A 20,384-nucleotide genomic window follows, 5' to 3' on the forward strand; every position below is an offset into this window, starting at 1 on the left:
AGGAGAGGGAAGCCCTTCAGCTGTGGAGAGATGGATCTCCGGCCTCGTCCCACTCCTGCCGTCAGCTACAATAGACTCCCAAGTAGGGTTGCTCCAGTGCCCTGTGCTGCCCGTCCCCCTACCCCAGCCCCGTTCCCTTGTCTGGTCTCTGAGAGGCAGACCCTGGGCCTCAAAGGTGCAGCTTTAGGTCAGCTGAAGGGGAAGAATGCACCCCCCCATCTGCTGGTCTCGTGAGGCTCAATGCAGCAGAGGGATGAGTCTCTGGCTCTGCCAGGGGTTTACTGGAAGATAGAGCACGGAGTGGACCCACTACTGAAGAACAGATGGGGCCCACGCCTTCCTGCCCCTTCTCTCAGCCATCAGGGATCCAGGGTGTGTGGTTGGGTGTGGTGCCCCTTCAATTTCTCCTCTGCTATCTCAGGAAGGTGAGACCTTAGTTTCAGGAGGGTTACCTCAGGTCAGCAGAGGGAGGAGTTACAAGCCTCAACATATGAACTCCCGTGAACCCCCCATTCCAGGACAGTTGGCTCCCCAGAGTTAATCCAGCTCTTATGTCACCCCAGGGAGGCCCTGGGCAGGTGTGGCCAAATGTGGTGCCCCCTCACTTCCTCCTCGTGGTCTGAGGAATGTGAACTCTTGTTCTAAGAGTTTTGTCTCAGAGCAGCAGAGGGGTGGGTGCAGGCCTGCCTGGACAGGAGAAAGATGAGGCCCCACAGTGGGCATCCACCTTGGACCAGTAAGGACATCACAAAGTCTGGCCTTCCCCCTCCTGTCGGCGCTCTGAGTTGGGGGCAGGACTGTGATTGCAGCTGCAGTCTGAGGTGCCCCTTAGTTCCTCTTATAGGGATTCACGTCATCCTGGGGGTGAGGGCCATGGTCTGAGATATGTGTCCTAAGGTAAGCTGAGCCTAAGAAGCCCAGGCAGGGCCAGGAGTCAGTCAACATGATGTCCCTGAATGTCTGCCACACCAGAACAGAGGAGACACCACAGTGGCCCAACATTGCACACTCTGCTGTCTTACCTGGAATCTGCAGGCTAAGCCGGCTGGTTACACCCTGAGGAGCTTTCTTGGGAATCTTAGGGCACAGATCAGTCAGGAAGACAGGAGACCACATCCCCACCTCAAGCACTATCTAAGGGAAAATCTGTTAAGATAGCCTTGCTGTGGAGAAGCTTTTAATTTTAACTAGGTCCCATTTATTTATTTTTGCTTTTATTTCCAATATTCTGGGAGGTGGGTCGTGGAGGATCCTGCTGTGATTTATGTCGGAGAGTGTTTTGCCTATGTTCTCCTCTAGGAGTTTTATAGTTTCTGGTCTTACATTTAGATCTTTAATCCATTTTGAGTTTATTTTTGTGTATGGTGTTAGAAAGTGTTCTAGTTTCATTCTTTTACAAGTGGCTGGCTAGTTTTCCCAGCACCACTTGTTAAAGAGACTGTCTTTTCTCCATTTTATATTCTTGCCTCCTTTGTCAAAGATAAGGTGTCCATAGGTGCGTGGATTTCTCTCTGGGCTTTCTATTTTGTTCCATTGATCTATATTTCTGTCTTTGTGCCAGTACCATACTGTCTTGATGACTGTGGCTTTGTAGTAGAACCTGAAATCCAGCAGGTTGATTCCCCCAGTTCCATTCTTCTTCCTCAAGATTGCTTTGGCTATTCGAGGTTTTTGTATTCTCATACAAATTGTGAGTTTATCTGTTCTAGCTCTGTGAAAAATATCTTTGGTAGCTTGATTGGGATTGCATTGAATGTATAAATCAATGGGACCTTATTAAAATTAAAAGCTTCTGCACAGCAAAGGAAAGTATAAGCAAGGTGAAAAGACAGCCTTCAGAATGGGAGAAAATAATAGAAAATGAAACAACTGATAAAGGATTAATCTCCAAAATATACAAGCAACTCCTTCAGCTCAATTCCAGAAAAATAAACGACCCAATCAAAAAATGGGCCAAAGAACTAAACAGACATTTCTCCAAAGAAGACATACAGATGGCTAACAAACGCATGAAAAGATGCTCAACATCACTCATAATCAGAGAAATGCAAATCAAAACCACAATGAGATACCATTTCACACCAGTCAGAATGGCTGCTATCCAAAAGTCTACATGCAATAAATGCTGGAGAGGGTGTGGAGAAAAGGGAACCCTCTTACACTGTTGGTGGGAATGCAAACTAGTACAGCCACTATGGAGAACCGTGTGGAGATTCCTTTAAAAACTGGAAATAGAACTGCCATATGATCCAGCAATCGCACTGCTGGGCATACACACTGAGGAAACCAGAATTGAAAGAGACACATGTACCCCAGTGTTCATCACAGCACTGTTTATAATAGCCAGGACATGGGAGCAACCTAGATGTCCATCTGCAGGTGAATGGATAAGAAAGCTTTGGTACATAGACACAATGGAGTATTACTCAGCCATTAAAAATAATACATTTGAATCAGTTCTAAGGAGGTGGATGAAATTGGAGCCTATTATACAGAGTGAAGTAAGCCAGAAGGAAAAACACCAATACAGTATACTAACGCATATATATGAAATTTAGAAAGATGGTAATGATAACCCTGTATATAAGACAGCAAAAGAGACACAGGTGTATACAACAGTCTTTTGGACTCTGTGGGAGAGGGTGAGGGTGGGATGATTTGGGAAAATGGCATTGAAACATGTATATTATCATATGTGAAATGAATCACCAGTCCAGTTTTGACGCATGATACAGGATGCTCAGGGCTGGTGCACGGGGATGACCCAGAGGGAGGATAAGGGGAGGAGGGAGTTTGGAGGGGGGTTCAAGAAGGGGAACACATGTACACCTTGGGTGGATTCATGTCAATATATGGCAAAACCAACCAATATAATATTGCAAAGTAATTAGCATCCAATAAAAAAAAAATTGCCTTGGTCAGAGCTGACAAGGTTGAGTTTTTCACACTCTTCCTCTCTTCCTCAGATCAATTAGCTCTAATCACCACCTCCTGCCTACGCCTCTGCCTGCCACCCTCAACAGCATCACCATGCCTCACAGTCAAAAGAGTCAGAGCCACAAGCTTGAGGTAGGGCTTCAGGCTGAAAAAGAGGCTCAGGGCCTGGTGTGTTCACAGGTTCCTGTAGCTGAGGAGAAGAAAACCACTGGCTCCTTGCTGTCTTCTTTGATCCAAGGCACCCCAGAGGTTATGTCTACTGCTGGGGCACAGAGTGTTCCCCAGAGTTCTCAGGGGGCCTGCTCTTCCTCTACTACCACTGAAGCCATTCCACTGAGCAAATCAAATGAGGGCAGCAGCCAAGAAGAGAGTCCAAGCAGCTTCCAGGCTCCCACGTTCTTGCTCGGTAATGTGCTAAACAAGAAGGTGGCTGAATTGGTACAGTTGATGAGTGTCAAATATGTAACAAAGGAGCCCATCACAAAGGCAGAAATACTGGAGAATGTCATCAAAGAGCACGAGGATCACTTCCCTGTGATCTTCAGTAAAGCCTGTGAATGCATGGAGATTGTCTTTGGCATTGAAGCAAAGGAAGTGGACCCAACCAGCAAGTCCTATGTGCTCCAGAAGACACTAGGTCTCACCTACGATGGGATGCTGAATGATGGCCCGAGCATGCCCAAGACCGGCCTCCTGATATATATCCTGGGTGTGATCTTCATGGAGGGTAACCGTGCTACTGAGGAGAGAATCTGGAAAGTGCTAAATATGATTGGGGTGTGTGCTGGGCAGAAGGATTTCATCTACGGGGAGCCCAGGAAGCTCATCACCAAAGATTTGGTGGAGGAAAGGTATCTGGAGTACCAGCAGGTGCCCAACAGTGATCCTCCATGCTATGAATTCTTGTGGGGTCCAAGGGCCCATGCTGAAACCAGCAAGATGAAAATCCTGAAGTTTTTTTCCAAGGTCAATGGGGTTGACCCCGCTTCCTTCCCATCCTGGTATGAGGAAGCTTTGAGAGATGAGAAAGAGAAAGCCCAGGTGAGAGCTGCCGCTGGGGATGCTACTTCTGCCATGGCCAGCATCTAGGTTCATAAATGATGTTGGTCACATACTTATTGCTGTCTGTCAGATTTTAGAATAAGTATTTTTTTATTCTGCTAAACCTGGCATTGGAATAGGAATTTCCTTAGAAACCTGCAAGAGCCTAACAATAAAATAGATGGGATCAAGAAACAGAAGAAAAAAATGTACACTTGATCTTAGCCAAAAGGCTGAGAAGCGATAAGAAACAGAATAAAAAAATGTAAAAGGTGGTTATCCTAAGAATCCTATATCTCTTTTCATCTGCTGTTTTGTAAAGTTAAAGATATACACTTAGATTTGCTTGGCTAATTAAACAATGTATGAGAAGTTAAATTCTAATAAATGAGAGTCCTTGCTCACTGGCTTATTTATGCTTATAGGAGGGTCTTAGAGATGAGGGAAAAGCCTAGAATGGAAAACTGCCCCTGGCAGTTCCTCTGGGATCACGGTGAAACAGAGCCCACTCTCCAACTGGAGCAGGTATGGAAAATGTCCTGTCCTCTGTTGCCACACCACTAAATACAGTGTACAAACTTGGTGTTCTGTACACATCTCCTAAAAGGATTTCCTGAGAAAAGGCTGATATTTCTTTGAAGCAGTGCCCATAGGCTGGCACTTTTTCCCTTCTGGGAGAACCAGAGCCCATGGCACTGAAAGGTCATTTAATCATTAATAAGTTATCATCAGTGTAATTTGGCCAACCCTAAGCAAGGGCTAGATCTTTGGTAGGGGTGAAACGAATGAAAATAGTCATTTAGATGGAAAACCAGTTGGGAGGAAGGAAAGGGTTAGTCTTTGACTCAAATTCTGGGAGTTTTGAGTTGCATTCATCTGGGGAAGACCTCCCAATATCCAAATTAAAGATTGTACCTACTAGCAAGGAAAATTTACTGAGTTTTGTTTACAAAGCAACATTTGAGGCTCACTTGTTTTACGTCGTAGAGTGCTGTATATTCTCTGAGATGCCATGGAGCACACGTGCACACACACACACATACACACACACACAATCCCAGGAGAATGATAGAGTCTAGGGTCAAAATCATATTAGAATTACTGTTATTATTAAAGGTCCATTAAATGCTTGACAGTCCCACAAGTCAGGGCTTGTTAAACCCACTTCACAAATGAAGACCCTAAGGCTCATATCGGCCTCTTGGCCATGGACCCAGTATCACATAACCAGTAAGTGACAAAGCTGGGACTGGATCCCCTGGTCTGAATTCACTGAGATCCAGGCTGTCCCCACTCCTCCTAGCCTGAGGCAGACCTTTTGTCTCTTAGTTCATTTCTCTTCCCAGTACTGCATCATGGCAACAGAAAGAAGGGCCCTGTGGCCAAGGTACTGAAAGCAGGACTAAAGAAAAAAGGTGACAATGAGAATTAAACTGGATTTCTGGATTGTGTGTGGCCTTAATTTACCTCTGACCTTTGTGCCTGAGCCCCAAGGCTCCTTGAAAGCTGACTGTGCCCAGGTGCTGACACTTTTGCCTGGGGTATGGCACTTTCTTGAATTACACACCCTTCCAGTGGTCTTCCTTCATGTGTGCTTCTGTCCAACTCTGGAATGTGGCCTGCTAATCAGCTTATCACTTCCTCTTCTCTGAAGACTGTGCCCTGCTCCCAGTGGAACAGCCCCAAATACATCAACATTATTTTAATTTGTGTCTCCCCCTTTCTCATTAGGGTAAGCAGAAAATTAATTTAATTCCTCACCCATATAAAGACGGATTTAAACAATGAAGTCCTGAGTAAAGGGATTCCTCAGGGCAGGATTTAATGTCAGCAGGACCTTTCCCCTTTGTTTCAAGAAGCAAGCACTGAGCCAGAATGACCAGGAGCCAGGGATAAAGATCAGACAGGACACAATCAGTCAGTGAGGATCGTTGAGAGCATCCTGGCAAAAGCAATTGCCAGAGTCCAGAAAAGAGACCACCTACAAAACCAAGTCAGAAGAGGCCCAGGCAGGCTGGTGGGGTTCTCTGAGTCCAGAGTTCAGGGGCCAGAAGAAGAGATGGTGGGGAACCTGGGTGGGTGGTACTGAATGCCTTATAAGAATAGGCTGGGCACTGTTTACAATAGCCAGGAAATGGAAGCAACCTAGATGTCCATCGACAGATGAATGGATAAGAAAGCTGTGCTACATATATGCAATGGAATATTACTCAGCTATTAAAAAGAATGCATTTGAATCAGTTCTCATGAGGTAGATGACACTGGAGCCTATTACACATAGTGAAGTAAGTCAGAAAGGAAAACACCAATACAGTATATTAATGCATATATATGGAATTTAGAAAGATGGTTATGATGACCCTATATGCAAGACAGCAAAAGAGACACAGATGTAAAGAACAGACTTTTGGACTCTGTGGGAGAAGGCGAGGGTGGGATGATTTGAGAGAATAGCATTGAAACATGCATATTATCATATGTGAAATAGATCACCAGTTCAGGTTTGATGCATGAGACAGGGTGCTCAGGGCTGGTGCACAGGGATGACCCTGAGGGATGGTATGGGGAGGGAAGTGGGAGGGAGATCAGGATGTTGTATACATGTACACCCATGGCTGATTCATGTCAATGTATGGCAAAACCCACTACAATATTGTAAAATAATTAGCCTCCAATTAAAATAATTTTAAAAAAAGAAAAGGCTGGGGAATCGGCATTTGTGACCAGCTGGAAGTCTCAGTGTGGTCTGAGTGGGTAAGTCAATTGGAGGAGTGGGCCAGCCATGTACCATACACCACCTGTTCACTTCCCCACCACCCACTGTGTCCTGTTGGAAAGAGCACAGCTGCTACCCTCCATCATTTGGATGAGCTACGTTTCTTGACACCTCAAGGGGTGCAGGGCACCCTTGACAGTGTCCCTGGGCTGGAAGCTGTCTTGATGCCTGCTGGAGGCTGGGTTGTTGCCCTGTGTAGAGTGAACCCCTCCATAGAAGCTAGGGCTATGTGAGTGAGTGGGGTTGGGGACCGATGTCTACCAGTTGAGACAGGCCAGGGGCACCTGTGAAGAGTGGAAGGTAATGCACAGCCACAAGGAGAGGGCAACTAGAGGCAATCCTTGGGACTAATCACCTCAGAGACTCTATGGCTAAAGGGCTAGGCATGGGCAGGCACTGAAAAATGATCCAGGTGTTGTCCCTGGCTCAGGCTGCCTCCCTTGGTTTCTGAGATGTTGGGACACTAGAAGGTGGGTGTCCTGTGGCTTTAACTGCTGGTCTTCATTGCCACCAGGTTGTCCAGGACAGAGGATTGGCCTGCATTATCTACCCAGGTGTAAACTGGGGCACTGTAAGACTTAATTCATTTGCTTTCCATCTCTTAGAGATCAGTGTCCTTCATGACCTGATGTCCAATCGGTTGAAAGCTTTTTCATAGCTGGATTTTTAGGTATATCAGGTATGAGTTCCATTCCTCTCACTCCACTGTGGCCAGAAGCAGAAGTTCTATAATCCAAATTTAAAATCTAAATTATCAGGGCATGACAAATGTCCTCAAATTTCAATCTCATTCACATTATAACTAGTATTAAAAGGCTATGGGACACATTTATGTTAATATAGACATACGTACAACTAGGAGAATATACAGCAAAATGTCAACATTATATTTCTCTACTGTTGTTGTTCAGTTGCTCAGTCGTGTCTGGCTCTTTGAAACCCCATGGACTGCAGCACACCAGGCTTCCCTGTCCTTCAGTATCTCCCAGAGTTTCCTCAAACTCATGTCCATTGAGTCAGTGATGCCATCCAACCATCTTAACTTCCTTCATCCCCTTCTCTTCCTGCCCTCAATCTTTCCCAGCATCAGAGAGTTTTCTAATGAGTCGGCTGTTTGCATCAAGTGGCCAAAGTATTGGAGCTTCAGCTTTAGCATCAGTCCTTCCAATGAATATTCAGGGTTGATTTCCTTTAGGATTGACTGGTTTGATCTCCTTGTAGACCAAGGGACTCTCAAGCCTTCTCCAACTCCACAGTTCAAAAGCATCAATTCTTTGGTGCTCAGCCTTCTTTGTGGTGCAACTCTCACATCCACACATGACTACTGGAAAGACCGCAGCTTTGACTATGTGGACATTTGTCAGCCAAGTTGATGTCTCTGCTTTTGAATACCCTGTCTAGTTTTGTCATAGCTTTCCTTCCAGGAGCAAGTGTCTTTTAATTTCATGGCTTCAGTCACTGTCTGCAGTGATTTTGGAGCCCAAGAAAATAAAATCTGTCACTGCTTCCACTTTTCCCCTTCTATTTGCCATGAAGTGATGGGACCGAATGCCATTATCTTAGTGTTTTGAATATTGAGTTTTAAACCGGCTTTTTCACTCTCCTCTTTAACCCTCAGCAAGAGGCTCTTTAGTTTCTCTACTAGTGGAAATTTAAATGATTTCTTTATTTTCTTATTCATGGTTTTAAAATTTTCCAACATTTTGGAAATATATGTGAATTACCTTTATAACTATAAATATTTTAAATGTGATTATGACTGCCAAAAATAAATACATATCCTCTAGATGGTTTGTTTGCAAAAAATTTGATCAACCTCTTGTTGAATTCTACCCAGCCTCTGGCTTGCCTACTGCTTGTTTGACTAGAAAGAAAAAGAAATGCAATCCAATTAGTAAGCTGTGTGTAGCCATCCAACTTCCCTCACATTTTCAAAGACAGTGCTGCACAGATAAGAATCCATCTCCTTTTTAAAGCCTTCTCTCCAGAAAAAGTATTAACTTGTATTTCAAAAAGTGAAATTACATTTACATCTAAATCATATTCTCCATGATATGATTGGATCCAATATTTATACAAAGGAGAGTATATGGGCAATTTGAGGAGAAGGAATTATAATTATCACATTTATTACTATGTGTTTATGTGTCTCTTGTCAGAACTCATAATAAATAAATCATGCTATTTTAAAATTATATTCAGTCATTACTGCATTAATTCCAATTTGTGCCTGAAAATATACTTTTATTTTCTTATGACTGATGCAACATTTTCATTAGAACACTTATCATTTTCTTTCATTGACTATTATCAACACACAGTTTCCCAACTCATGATTATCTTTCACAAAGTAAATGTCATGTAAAAAGTGTTGTAATTGATAATTTTGATAATTTTCTCTACTGCAGGTTTTTCTTAATTCATTTATTTTAATTGGAGGCTAATTACTTTTCATTATTGTATTGGTTTTGCCATACATTGACATGAATCTGCCCCGGGTGTACATGTGTTCCCCATCTTGAAACCCCCTCCCACCTCCCTCCCCATCCCTTTATGCTCTGTTGTTGGCTACATTTCACATACTCATTTTCTGCACTCAACTATTTCACTATTTTCATGGTTTCATTCACACACTGACCTAACAAAGCCATTAATGATTATTGATATGATTCAAAATTATTTGTGTGCCTTGTGCTGTGCTGTGCTTAGTCGCTCAGTCATGTCCAACTCTTTGCAACCCCATGGACTCTAGCCCACCAGGTTCCTTAGTCCGTGGGGATTCTCCAGCTAAGAATATTGGAGTGGCTTGCCATGCTGTCCTCCAGGGCTCTTCCTGATCCAGGGATCGAACCCGGGTCTCCCACATTGTGGGTGGATTCTTTACCTTCTGAGCCACCTGGGAAGCCCAAGAATACTGGAGTGGGTGGCCTATCCTTTCCCCCGTGGATCTTCCCGACCCAGGAATCAAACCTGGATCTCCTGCATTGCAAGCAGATTCTTTACCACTTGAGCTACCAGGGAAGCCCATTTGTGTGGCTTAGGATTTTCTAACCATTGTGTTGCTTGTTCCTTGTTCTTTACTCTTCTTTCTCTCTTCCCTTTGTTCCTTCCTTTTGTTCCTTTTTTTTTTTTTTAAGTACAACTATATAGCCTCTTTCCTTATGTGAACATTTTCTCTTTATTGGACCATAGCCTACTTTCTGAAATTAATCAGCCCCTGAATTTTACCAAATCATTTTGATCCAAATGTGTTTCTATGCTTTTTTTAGCTGTAAAATATATACATATAATTTATTTCTTTGCAATGGGATATTTTGTAATACTTTCATTTTTTATTTTTAAAATGTGGGTTTCACATTCTCCAAAAAAAAGGAAGCATGTGAAAATATACTTGAATTTAAAGAAAAATAAAGGTGCAAGTGAATTAATAAGCACCAGTGACTTTTCCAATACCATTTTCTTTACCAATGTCATTTAATAAGTTAGCTAGCATTTTCCTCTTGGAAAATTAAAACTGTTCCTAATTTTCCCACGTCATCACCTTGTTTCCTTTATGTACATTTGCTCTAGATCTAAATCATTTAATCACTATTCTACACTTTTAAACATAACAAATTACTACTGTAAGACATTCTTCTTACAGTAGTAAGAAGAATATGATTTCATATAACCTGTATATAATTTTAAGTAACCTGTAATTTTTGCCCTTTCTGCAAACTCCTGTATTCTATGTCATTTCCTCTATATGTACAGTTTCATATAATTTAAACTATGTCTGCCATGGACTGAATATTTATGTCTTCTCCAAATGCTTATATGTTTGGAGGTGAAGTCTCTGGGAGGTAATTAGGTCATGAAGGTGGAGCCCTAATGAATGGGTGCCTTTAGAAGAGGCCAGAGAGTTAGCTAGTTCTCTTTCTTTCATGTAAGGATCAGTTTATTCACTCAGTCAAGTCTGACTCTTTGTGACTCCATGGACTGCACCACACCAGGCCTCCCTGTCCATCACCAATTCCCAGAGCCTACTCAAACTCATGTCCTTCGCGTCGGTGATGCCATCCAACCATCTCATCCTCTGTCGTCCCCATCTCCTCCTGCCTTCAATCTTTCCCAGCATCAGGGTCTTTTCCAGTGAGTCGGTTCTTTGCATCAGGTGGCCAAAGTATTGGAGTTTCAGCTTCAGCATCCGTCCTTCCAATGAATATTCAGGACTGATTTCCTTTAAGATGGACTGGTTGGATCTCCTTGCAGCCGAAGGGACTCTCAAGAGTCTTCTCCAACACCACAGTTCAAATAAGGATACTGAGAAGCTAACAGTCTGAAACCTGGAAGAGGGCTTTCATCAGAACCCAAATGCTGACACCATGATCTCATCCTTCTAGCCTTCAGAACTAATAGACATAAAGTTCTGTTGTTGATAAGTCACTCAGTTTATGGTATCTTATTATAGGGCCTAAGGACGGAGAAGCCTGATAGGCTACAGTCCATGGGGTCGCAAAGAGTCGGACACGACTGAGCTACGGAACGGAATGGGAGCTGATGAAGACAGTGTTCAAAGCCTTTGTTTTATAACAGTCTTTTTAAAAATGTTCTTAGATATTTCAGCTCCCTTGTTTTGTTCCATTGACACTACTTATTGCTTTTCTAATTTCAATTTCATTGATTTCTGCTTGTATCTATATTATTAGTGATACTATCATTCTTCTTGCTTTGGTTTTAATTTACTTTTATAATTTCTCATGTTAGGAGCAGATATTATCAAATTGAGTCTTTTCTTCCTTTCCAATACAAGCATTTAATGACATAAACTTCCCACTTAGCACTTCTTTAGCTAAGTCCCCAAAATTGTGATATGGTGTATTTACATTTTCATTCAGTTCAAAATATTTTCCAGTTACCTTCAAAAATTTCTTTTGCTCCATGGTTTACTAATTGTATTGTTTAATTTCCAAATATCTGGGGATCTTGATGATATAAAAGAAAATAAATGTTGAGGTCTTAAATGCTACAGTGAGGAGTTTCTACCTAAAGTGTTGACCAGTGGGAAGCCACTAATGATTTTTGAGAAGTGTGCTGACATGATCAGAGTTATGCTTGAGGAAAGACAATCTTGAAGGATAGAATGGATTCGAAGCAGGAAGTTAGGAGGAAGCTAAGGGTCTGCTACTCATTCTCACTAACTATGCCATATCATGCTGTTACATGTATTGAATTTCTCTCTGCTCCTGAAAGATCATTTCTCTAAGTATTCAAGTCACTTGGAATTTAAATGCCAATTTAAATGCACTAACAAATTCACTAGTTAGTCATCTAATTAGCACATACTTTAACTATCTACATTAATGACTGATTTAACCATTACCATGGCCAAGTCAGTTAAATTGCTCAGTTTGGGCTAAAATTGTTGTTAGTGGAGTAGATATTTGCATTTAATATATGCATTTCAAACCATAAGTAATTGCTACTTGAACCTAAAATGTAATTATCGTGAGACATAATTAGTATTAAATCAGAATCTTATAAATCTCTGCCTAATTATCCTGAATCATATATCTAGATGTCTGGTTGCTATATATTTTTATAAGGTCTCATGTTCTTTTAAACCAAAGCATTTATTTTAACAAATCTCTTGGAACTTATCAATTCTGTAAAAGTGGAACAATTGTCACCCAGCATGTGTGACTTACAAGGTAAACAAGATGAAGTTGGGATGAGCTCATAAAACAGCATGTGTATCCCTGACCTGGGGAGAGTGGCACCTGGTTGGTGGTGCCTGTCTCATACTAACCAGGAACAAAACAACTCCTTGTTTATCCCAACTTGGCTTTTTGCTTGTGCCCATGCTTGGCTCATGCCCTGAACACATGGAAAAAGAAAGGATTTCATTCTATTCAGTGAAAGTGAAGCCGTTCAGTCGTGTCTGACTCTTTGCGACCTCGTGGACTGTAGCCTGCCAGGCTCCTCTGTCCATGGGATTCTCCAGGCAAGAATACTGGAGTGGGTTGTCATTTCCTTCTCCAGGGGATCTTCCCAACCCAGGGATCAAACCCTGGTCTCTTGCATTGCAGGCACACGCTTTATCCTCTGAGCCACCAGGGAATGCAGATTTTTATTTTTTCAATACAGTAAAATGCTACAATATCCATATTATGAAGTCAGGAAATTGGAATAATTTCTTGAAGATATATAAGGAAATAGGAATAATTGCTTGCCATGAATGGGAGAAGGACAAAGCACTTGAAGTCATGCCTTGAACTTAAGAGTCACTTTCTCCTACTTGGCTCTTCACAGTCAGTGGTAGAGAGGCTGTTGAGTCATGAATCAGAAACATAACATTCGTCCTGAAGTCATAGTCACTTTCAAAGAACGCTACAGAATTTTTGTGACCAAGACCCTTTGTGTCCTTCCCTTCAACATGGTTTTCATTGTCACTGTGGCTCTTAATGTTTCGGGGTATGGATCCTTTTCAGAATCTGATGAAAGTAAGGGAAGTGGGAAATTTTGCCAAGAAAATTCTCTCCTAAGTGCACAAAATTTTGTCTATAATTTTTGTCTAAAATTATAAACAAAATCATAATTTTATCTATAATTTCAGAACATTGATAGATTCCTCCCTGTATGGGGTTTGTGTCCCACAGAGGATATGTGATGTCCTAACCGCCAGAAACTGTGACCTTATTTGGAGAAAGTGTCTTTCCATATGTAACCAAGTCATTAGGGTGGACCCTAAACCAATATGCTTGGTGTCCTCACAAGAGAGGGAAAACAATGTGAAGACATAGACACACGAAGAGAATGCCATGTAAAGACAAAAAGAGATTCAAGTGATGTACCTATGACCCATGGAACACTGAAGTTTGCAAGTGTCACCAGAAGCTAGAGCAGAGCATGAAACAGATTCTCCCTAGAACACTCCGAAGCAGCCCAACAGTGCTGACATCTTGATTTCAGACTTCTGACCTCCAGAATTATGACACAATACATTTCTGTTGTTTTTAGCTATGCAGTTTGTAGTACTTTGTTTCGGCAGCCCTAGGAAACTAATACAGATTTTGGTTGCTACTGTAACAAATATCTAAAATATAGAAGCAGATTTGGAATTGGATAGTGGGTAGAGACTAGAAGAATTCTTAAGTGTTGATCAAAAAATGCTTGGATTACCATTAAGAGAAGATGGTAAAAATATGAATATTACAGGCATATTAATATTATCGGGGGCTTCCCTGGTGGTCCAGTAGTTAAGAACCCACCTTGCAATGCAGGAGACACTGGTTCGATCCCTGGTCCAAGAAGATCCCACTTGCCATGGAGCAGCTGGGCCCAAGTACGACAATTGCTCAGCCCATGTGCCTAGAGCCTGTGCTCCACAATAAGAGAAGCCATCACAAAGAGAAACCTGTGCACCACAGATAGAGGGTAGACCCCGATCACTACAACTAGAGAAGGCCCACGTGCAGCAATGAAGACTTTGCACAGCCACAAATATATAAATAAAAATATATTAAAAAATTAAAAGCACTTCTGGTGAGGCCTTAGAAAGAAATAAATGCATTATTGAGCATTGAAGGAAAAGCAATCCACATTATAGAGTGGCAGAAAATTTGTTTGAATTGTGTTTTGCTGTTGGGCGAAATGTAAAACTTGAAAGCCATAAACTTGGATATTTAGCTGAGAAGTTTTACAAAGTGTGGAAGATACAACTTGTTTTCTTTGTACTGCTTTTATTAAAAGGTGAGAGTAAAGATATAAATTAAGAAATAAATTATTAAGCAAAAAGCAACCAACACTTAATGATTTGGAAAATTCTCAGTCTATGTAGATAGACTGGAAATAAGGTCAAAGGTGTGGCTGAACAACTATTGGCTGCATCGCTTAGGTGTGTGCCTTATGGATCATCTCAGCAAAACTCAGCAACAGGAATGTGGTGATCTCAGAAGATTCTGGGGGAAACCCCATGTCAAAGGGTGTGCATTCCCTTGACATTCATGGAAGACAGGTTTTTGAGAAGTATACCAATGTGGCATCGTTAGCCTAGATTGGAAGAGACAGAGGTGGGACAAACTGAAGGAAGCATGACTCTAAGGGCAGAGCCATGGATGCAAAGGCTAGAGAGAGCACAGGCCAAGGGGGCAGAATTGCCTCTTTGTTTTCAGAAGGTAAGGCTGCTGCCAAGGGCTAAGAGGGAAGAGCATCAAGTCACAGAGATTTATTCCTAGGCCCTGGAACCTAGTGAAATCTGTCCTATTGTGAACTTACTTTAGACTGACACCTTTATTTTCTTCCAATTTCTCCCTTTTAAAATAGGATGTCTAACTTTTATTTATTTATTTTTTTTTTTTTTTACTTTTTTCTCTTTTATTTTTTTTTCAGTTTATTTTTTTTTTATTTCTAAAAAAGAATTTTATTAAAAAAGCACAAATGCAAAGAAATGAACAGAGGAAAATTTATGCGTCGAACCTGGACTGGTCACTTATGATAATATACATGCTACAATTCCATTCTCTCCAATAAATTATTTATTTATTTGGCATGCATGATCCTAGTTCCCCAACCAGGAGCAGAACTCATGCCCCCTGTGATGGAAGTGTAGTGTCCCAACCACTGGACTGCCAAGAAGTCCCTAGCATATCTATCTGAAGCCTGTTCTATAATTACACATTTGAAGCAAATTTCTTTTCCAGGTTTCACAGGTATATAGATGAAGAATAATTTTGCCCCAAGATGGACCATATTCACCTATAACTTATTTAAATGATGTATTGGATAAGATTTAGGACTTCCGTTGACTATACTTAGATGATATTTTGGACTTAAAGTTGCTGCTGGAATGGGTTAAGACTTTAGGGGATGTTGAGATGGGGTTAGTGTATTTTGTACATGAGAAGTACATGAACTGGGGGGTGTGCAAAAGAAGATTGTCGTGGGTTGAACTGTGTCCCCCCTCAAAAAAATAAAAAACACATGTTGAGGGCTTCCCAAGTGGCATTAGAGGTAAAGAATTTGCCTGCCAATGGAGGAGATGTAGGAGACGCAAGTTCGATCCCTGGGTCAGGAAGATACCCTAAAGAAGGGAGTGGCTAGTCACTCGAATATTCTTGCCTGGGAAATCCTATGAGCAGAGGAGCCTGGTGGGCAATAGTCCATGGGATCGCAAAGAGTAGGGCATGACTAAGCATGCATGCACAAGCATGCACAATGTGTTAAGTTCAAATTCTCAGTATCTGTGAAATTGACTTTATTTGAAAATAAGTTTTTTGAAGATGTAATCAAGTCATTATTGTGGGCTCGAATCCAATATACTTGGTGTCCTTACAGAAAAAGGAAATGATGTGCAGACACAGACACAGGACAAACACCGCATAGAGGTGGAGGCAGACATTGCAATAAGGTATCTACAAGCCAGGGTGTGCAAAGGATTGCTGGCCGCCACCAGAAGCTAGGAAAGGAGCACGGAACAGAAACTCCCTGAGAACCCTTCGAAGGAACCAACCCTGCTGATGCCATGATTTCAGATTTCTAGCCTCCAGAACTGAGAGACAACCAATATCTATGGTTTCAAAAAACCCAGTTTAACCAGTTTGTGGTACTTTGTTTCACCATCCCCAGCACACTAACCCTCCCACCCTAAAGTCTCATCCATATGTTTGTAAGCAACCCGTGAAACCCAAGATCCTTCCATTTTCAGGTATTTGTTCAGCAGCCAGCCTTAGCAGCAAGATGTCTTGGGTACAGTAAAAAGCAAATTTTGATGTAATTTCTATGACTAAACCCAGAGAATATTATACCACTTAAGAATCGTTGTAGAATTTAATGAACTACATAAGGGGAGGAGGGAGGTGGGAGGGGGATTCAGGAAGGGGAACTTATGTACACCCGGGGCGGATTCATGTCAATGTATGGCAAAACCAACCAATATAATATTGTAAAATAATTAGCCTCCAATTAAAAAATAATAAAAAAGAAAAAAAAAAGATAAAAAAAAGAATTTAATGAACTACAAAAGAGTATGCTTTGAAAACAAGGTAGACTGGGAGAAGAAATTTCATCCTAGAGTTCAGAATCTCGCTATGACTAACCTTTGCTTACTCATTGATTAATGTGTTTACCTGTCTTCTCCACAAGCATAGAGTTGAACATCAAATTTGCAGCTGACTCACTTTTTGATGGATACTCAAGCACACTCTTTTTCAAGTGCTAAGTAAAAGCTTATCCTTTGTGAAGTAAAATGCAGGCAATAGGCAAATGAACTTGTCCTGAATACCTTACTAAAGTGTTAGTGTGAGTCCCTTCTTGGGTTTTTAGCTGGGATTACGTCTATCAGCTTCCAGTAACCGTAGATCTTGGAAATATGGAAAAATACATGCATGTTAAAAGGTATATGGGAACATAAGTAAAAAATCAAATGATATGAGCCACTATATCATATAATTTTGAGGTCAAAAAAGCTGCTGAAAATTCATGAAATAGAATAGGTTTCAAAATGTTTTTTTTTTTTTTAAAGAAAAATTTGTCTCTATTATATTTAACTTTTCAATCTCTAAGGGAAAATATATTGTTCTATCAACTTTGAATTTGGGGCTCTAATTTAGAAAGGGTTTTCTTTTTTAATTTAAATGTATTTATTTTTAATTGTAGGATAATTGTTTTACATTATTGTATTGATTTCTGCCCTATATCAACATCAATCAGCCATAGGCATATATATGTCCCCTCCTTCTTTAACCTCCCTCCAACCTCCCACCTCCCATCCCATTCCACTCTGGGTTTTCTTCTTATTTTCTTTTGTGCAGTGGTAAAAATATTCTTTCCATTGGGTGTAAAGAGAAAATCCAACCATTAGTATCAGGAGAATCATTTATTCGTCAAATATTTACTAAGTATCTGCTGCTGCTGCTAAGTCACTTCAGTCGTGTCCGACTCTGTGTGACCCCATAGACAGAAGCCCACCAGGCTCCCCTGTCCCTGGGATTCTCTAGGCAAGAACACTGGAGTGGGTTGCCATTTCCTTCTCTAGTGTGTGAAAGTGAAAAGTGAAAGTGAAGTCGCTCAGTCGTGTCCGACCCTTAGCGACCCCATGGACTGCAGCCCACCAGACTCCTCCATCCATGGGATTTTCTAGGCAAGAGTACTGGAGTGGCTGTATTTATCATCAAACTGGGCAATGACAATACAGAGACACATAAGATATTGTCCCTGTCCTCAAGGATTCACACTGATAGAGGAAGACTCAGAAAATTACAATTATAGTATGTGCTGATAAAAGAGATATCTGATTCATTCAGGATTGGTGGAAGGGAGTGTGGAGGACAGATGCACTCCAAAAGGTAGTAATTGAGTTGAACCTTAAAATTGGCAAGTGCATTAAAGGGAGATGTGATAGCATGGACTAAGGAAAAGATAAGCAACAGCACATTACATGGGATACACTCATACTAAAAAAGCACTCATTGTGTTTATATGAAACTCAAATTTAATTAAGTGTCCTATGTTTTTATTTTCTAAACTTGGCAACTCTACATGAATTGAATGCATTTCTGTGTCACTGGAAGGTCAAGTGCAAGTCAGAGGTTGTGAAAGACAGAGCTGGAAAGATAGATGTCAGATCATCAAAAACCAGGTTTGCCAAGTCAGACAACTTCTACTTAGTTTTGAGAACAGTAGTGAGCTATTGAAAAGTTTTTAGCAGAAGAGTCATATAGTCAAGCTCCTCTTTTAGACGGGTTCTTCTGGCAACATATGGAGCATTCATTGAAGCACATAAGGGTAGGGACAGGGAAATTATTAAATAGACTAATGTAAGATTGATCCCATAGAGATGATGAGCTTAAACTAGTGCAGTGGTTGGGGGAGATAGAGATTAGGTGCTGGAAGAAACTTCTAGGAGTAAAGTCCAGAAGTTTGGGTAGTTGACCAAAGTGGGTGAGAAAAGAGAAGGGGAGTCTAGACTGACTTCACAGATCCTGTTCTAGTGACAGGATGTATGATATGGAAAATGTAGGAGAAAGGGCAGGACTTTTAAGGAAGATGACAAGTTATATTTTGGGCATGTTTATTTAGCTGGTTGGACTTCTCTGGTGGCTCAGATGGTAAAGCATCTGCCTATAATGCAGGAGACCCAGGTTCAATCCCTGGGTCAGGAAGAGCTCCTGGAGAAGGAAATGGCAACCCACTACAGTACTCTTGCCTGGAAAATCCCATGGACAGAAGAACCTGGTAGGCTACAGTCCATGGGGTCGCAAAGAGTCAGACACAACTGAACGACTTCACTTTCTTTCTTTCTTTTTCTGTTTAGCTGGTTGGCTAAATTCCAACCAAATGGAAATGAGCAGCAGGTATCAGAGGAGTGTTCTGTTTTGGCAACATAGACTTGGGAATTGTTAGCATAGAGCTAAAACTATAAAAAACAAAACAGAGAACCAATTAAGAGCATCATTCTTGCAGTTGGTAGAATTGAAAATCTTCTTGAAGGACAATTGCCACTCTGTATAGTTCTTTCTAAACCTGGCTCACCCATGTGCCATAAAAAGATTCAGCACAATGAATATACAATCATGGCAGGACACTGTATTAATACTGCAAACCATGTGGTGGAGTTCCTGTTTATCTTGTTTGTGGAATTATCTCATATTTAATATACCTCAGTGTAACATGAGCTAGAAATAAGCCAACTAGTAGAAAAAGATAACAGTCAATATTTTTGTGGAATACATATATTATTCCCATCACAAGATATGACCAAACATCAACAGCAAGATGACTTATCTGAGCCAATGTCAGCATTTATAAAAAGGAATTTCTGGCCTTTCATCCAGTTTAAAACTTCTGCTCTGTAACAACATTGGTTGTAGCTTTAGGTAGCAAAAGAGCTTGTTCAATTAAATGGCAGTGTATAGAATAAGGAGAGGGTGAAAAATTAAGTTCATATGAAGAACACTTTAACTTGGAAAGAACATTTATATGCTAAATAGTCTTTCATTGCCTAACAAGGCTCTAAGATATATATACCAATAATAAGCATATAGGTGGATTATTGAGACCCTAATATATCAGACACAGAATTAAACAATTTACATGTTATTTCATATAATTTTCACATAAATCCTATAAACTAGATATATGGTCATTCTCATTTTATCATTGAGGAAACTGAAACTCAGAGAAGTTGCTTAACATTTTACAGAGAGACAATTTTCAAAGTCTGTATTTAAGAATTTATATATATATATATATATAAACCCACCTGCCAAGCACAAGACACAGGAGACAAGTTCAGTCACTAGGTTGGGAAAATCCCCTAGTGAAGAGAATGGCAACCCACTCCAGTATTCTTGCCTGAGAAATCCCATGGACAGAGGAGCCTAGTGGGCTTACAGTCCATGGGGTCACAAAGAGTCAGACATGACTTAACAACTAAACAATAACAACAATATATATATTTCAGATACACACATATATACATACATACATACACATACACACAAACATATCTGTATATATGTACATTAAAACACATTTATTTATGAAAATATATAGCCTAGTTACTTTTTATCACTGTCTAATTAACCATCTATAATTTCACTGCCTGGTTCACAGTTCACATCATAAAATCTTCTTTAAAGGGAATGGTGTA

The 20,384-nt window shown here is 40.9% G+C and overlaps 1 protein-coding gene and 2 non-coding genes across 3 annotated transcripts; all 3 read left to right on the top strand.

The window, feature by feature from the left end:
* The first annotated feature begins 3,030 nt into the window (after positions 1-3,030).
* LOC129535029 (putative MAGE domain-containing protein MAGEA13P) lies at positions 3,031-4,026 on the top strand. The gene has a single exon (XM_055393590.2). The coding sequence runs from the start codon at positions 3,031-3,033 to the stop codon at positions 4,024-4,026; it is 996 nt and encodes a 331-aa protein (XP_055249565.2).
* Positions 4,027-12,487: 8,461 nt separating this feature from the next.
* On the top strand, positions 12,488-12,622 carry LOC129535337 (small nucleolar RNA SNORA48). Its single transcript, XR_008681612.1, has one exon. It is a non-coding gene; the product is annotated as a small nucleolar RNA SNORA48 (small nucleolar RNA).
* Positions 12,623-18,821: 6,199 nt separating this feature from the next.
* TRNAY-AUA (transfer RNA tyrosine (anticodon AUA)) lies at positions 18,822-18,895 on the top strand. The gene has a single exon. It is a non-coding gene; the product is annotated as a tRNA-Tyr (tRNA).
* Positions 18,896-20,384: the final 1,489 nt, after the last annotated feature.

Source organism: Moschus berezovskii, chromosome X, assembly GCF_049115385.1.
Source record: "Moschus berezovskii isolate FMDL1 chromosome X, NW_MosBer_1.0, whole genome shotgun sequence".
NCBI lineage: Eukaryota > Metazoa > Chordata > Mammalia > Artiodactyla > Moschidae > Moschus > Moschus berezovskii.

What these genes read in the sequence shown, in the direction of transcription:
- LOC129535029 (XM_055393590.2), top strand. Translation starts at nt 3,031, where the DNA reads ATGCCTCACAGTCAAAAGAGTCAGAGCCACAAGCTTGAGGTAGGGCTT.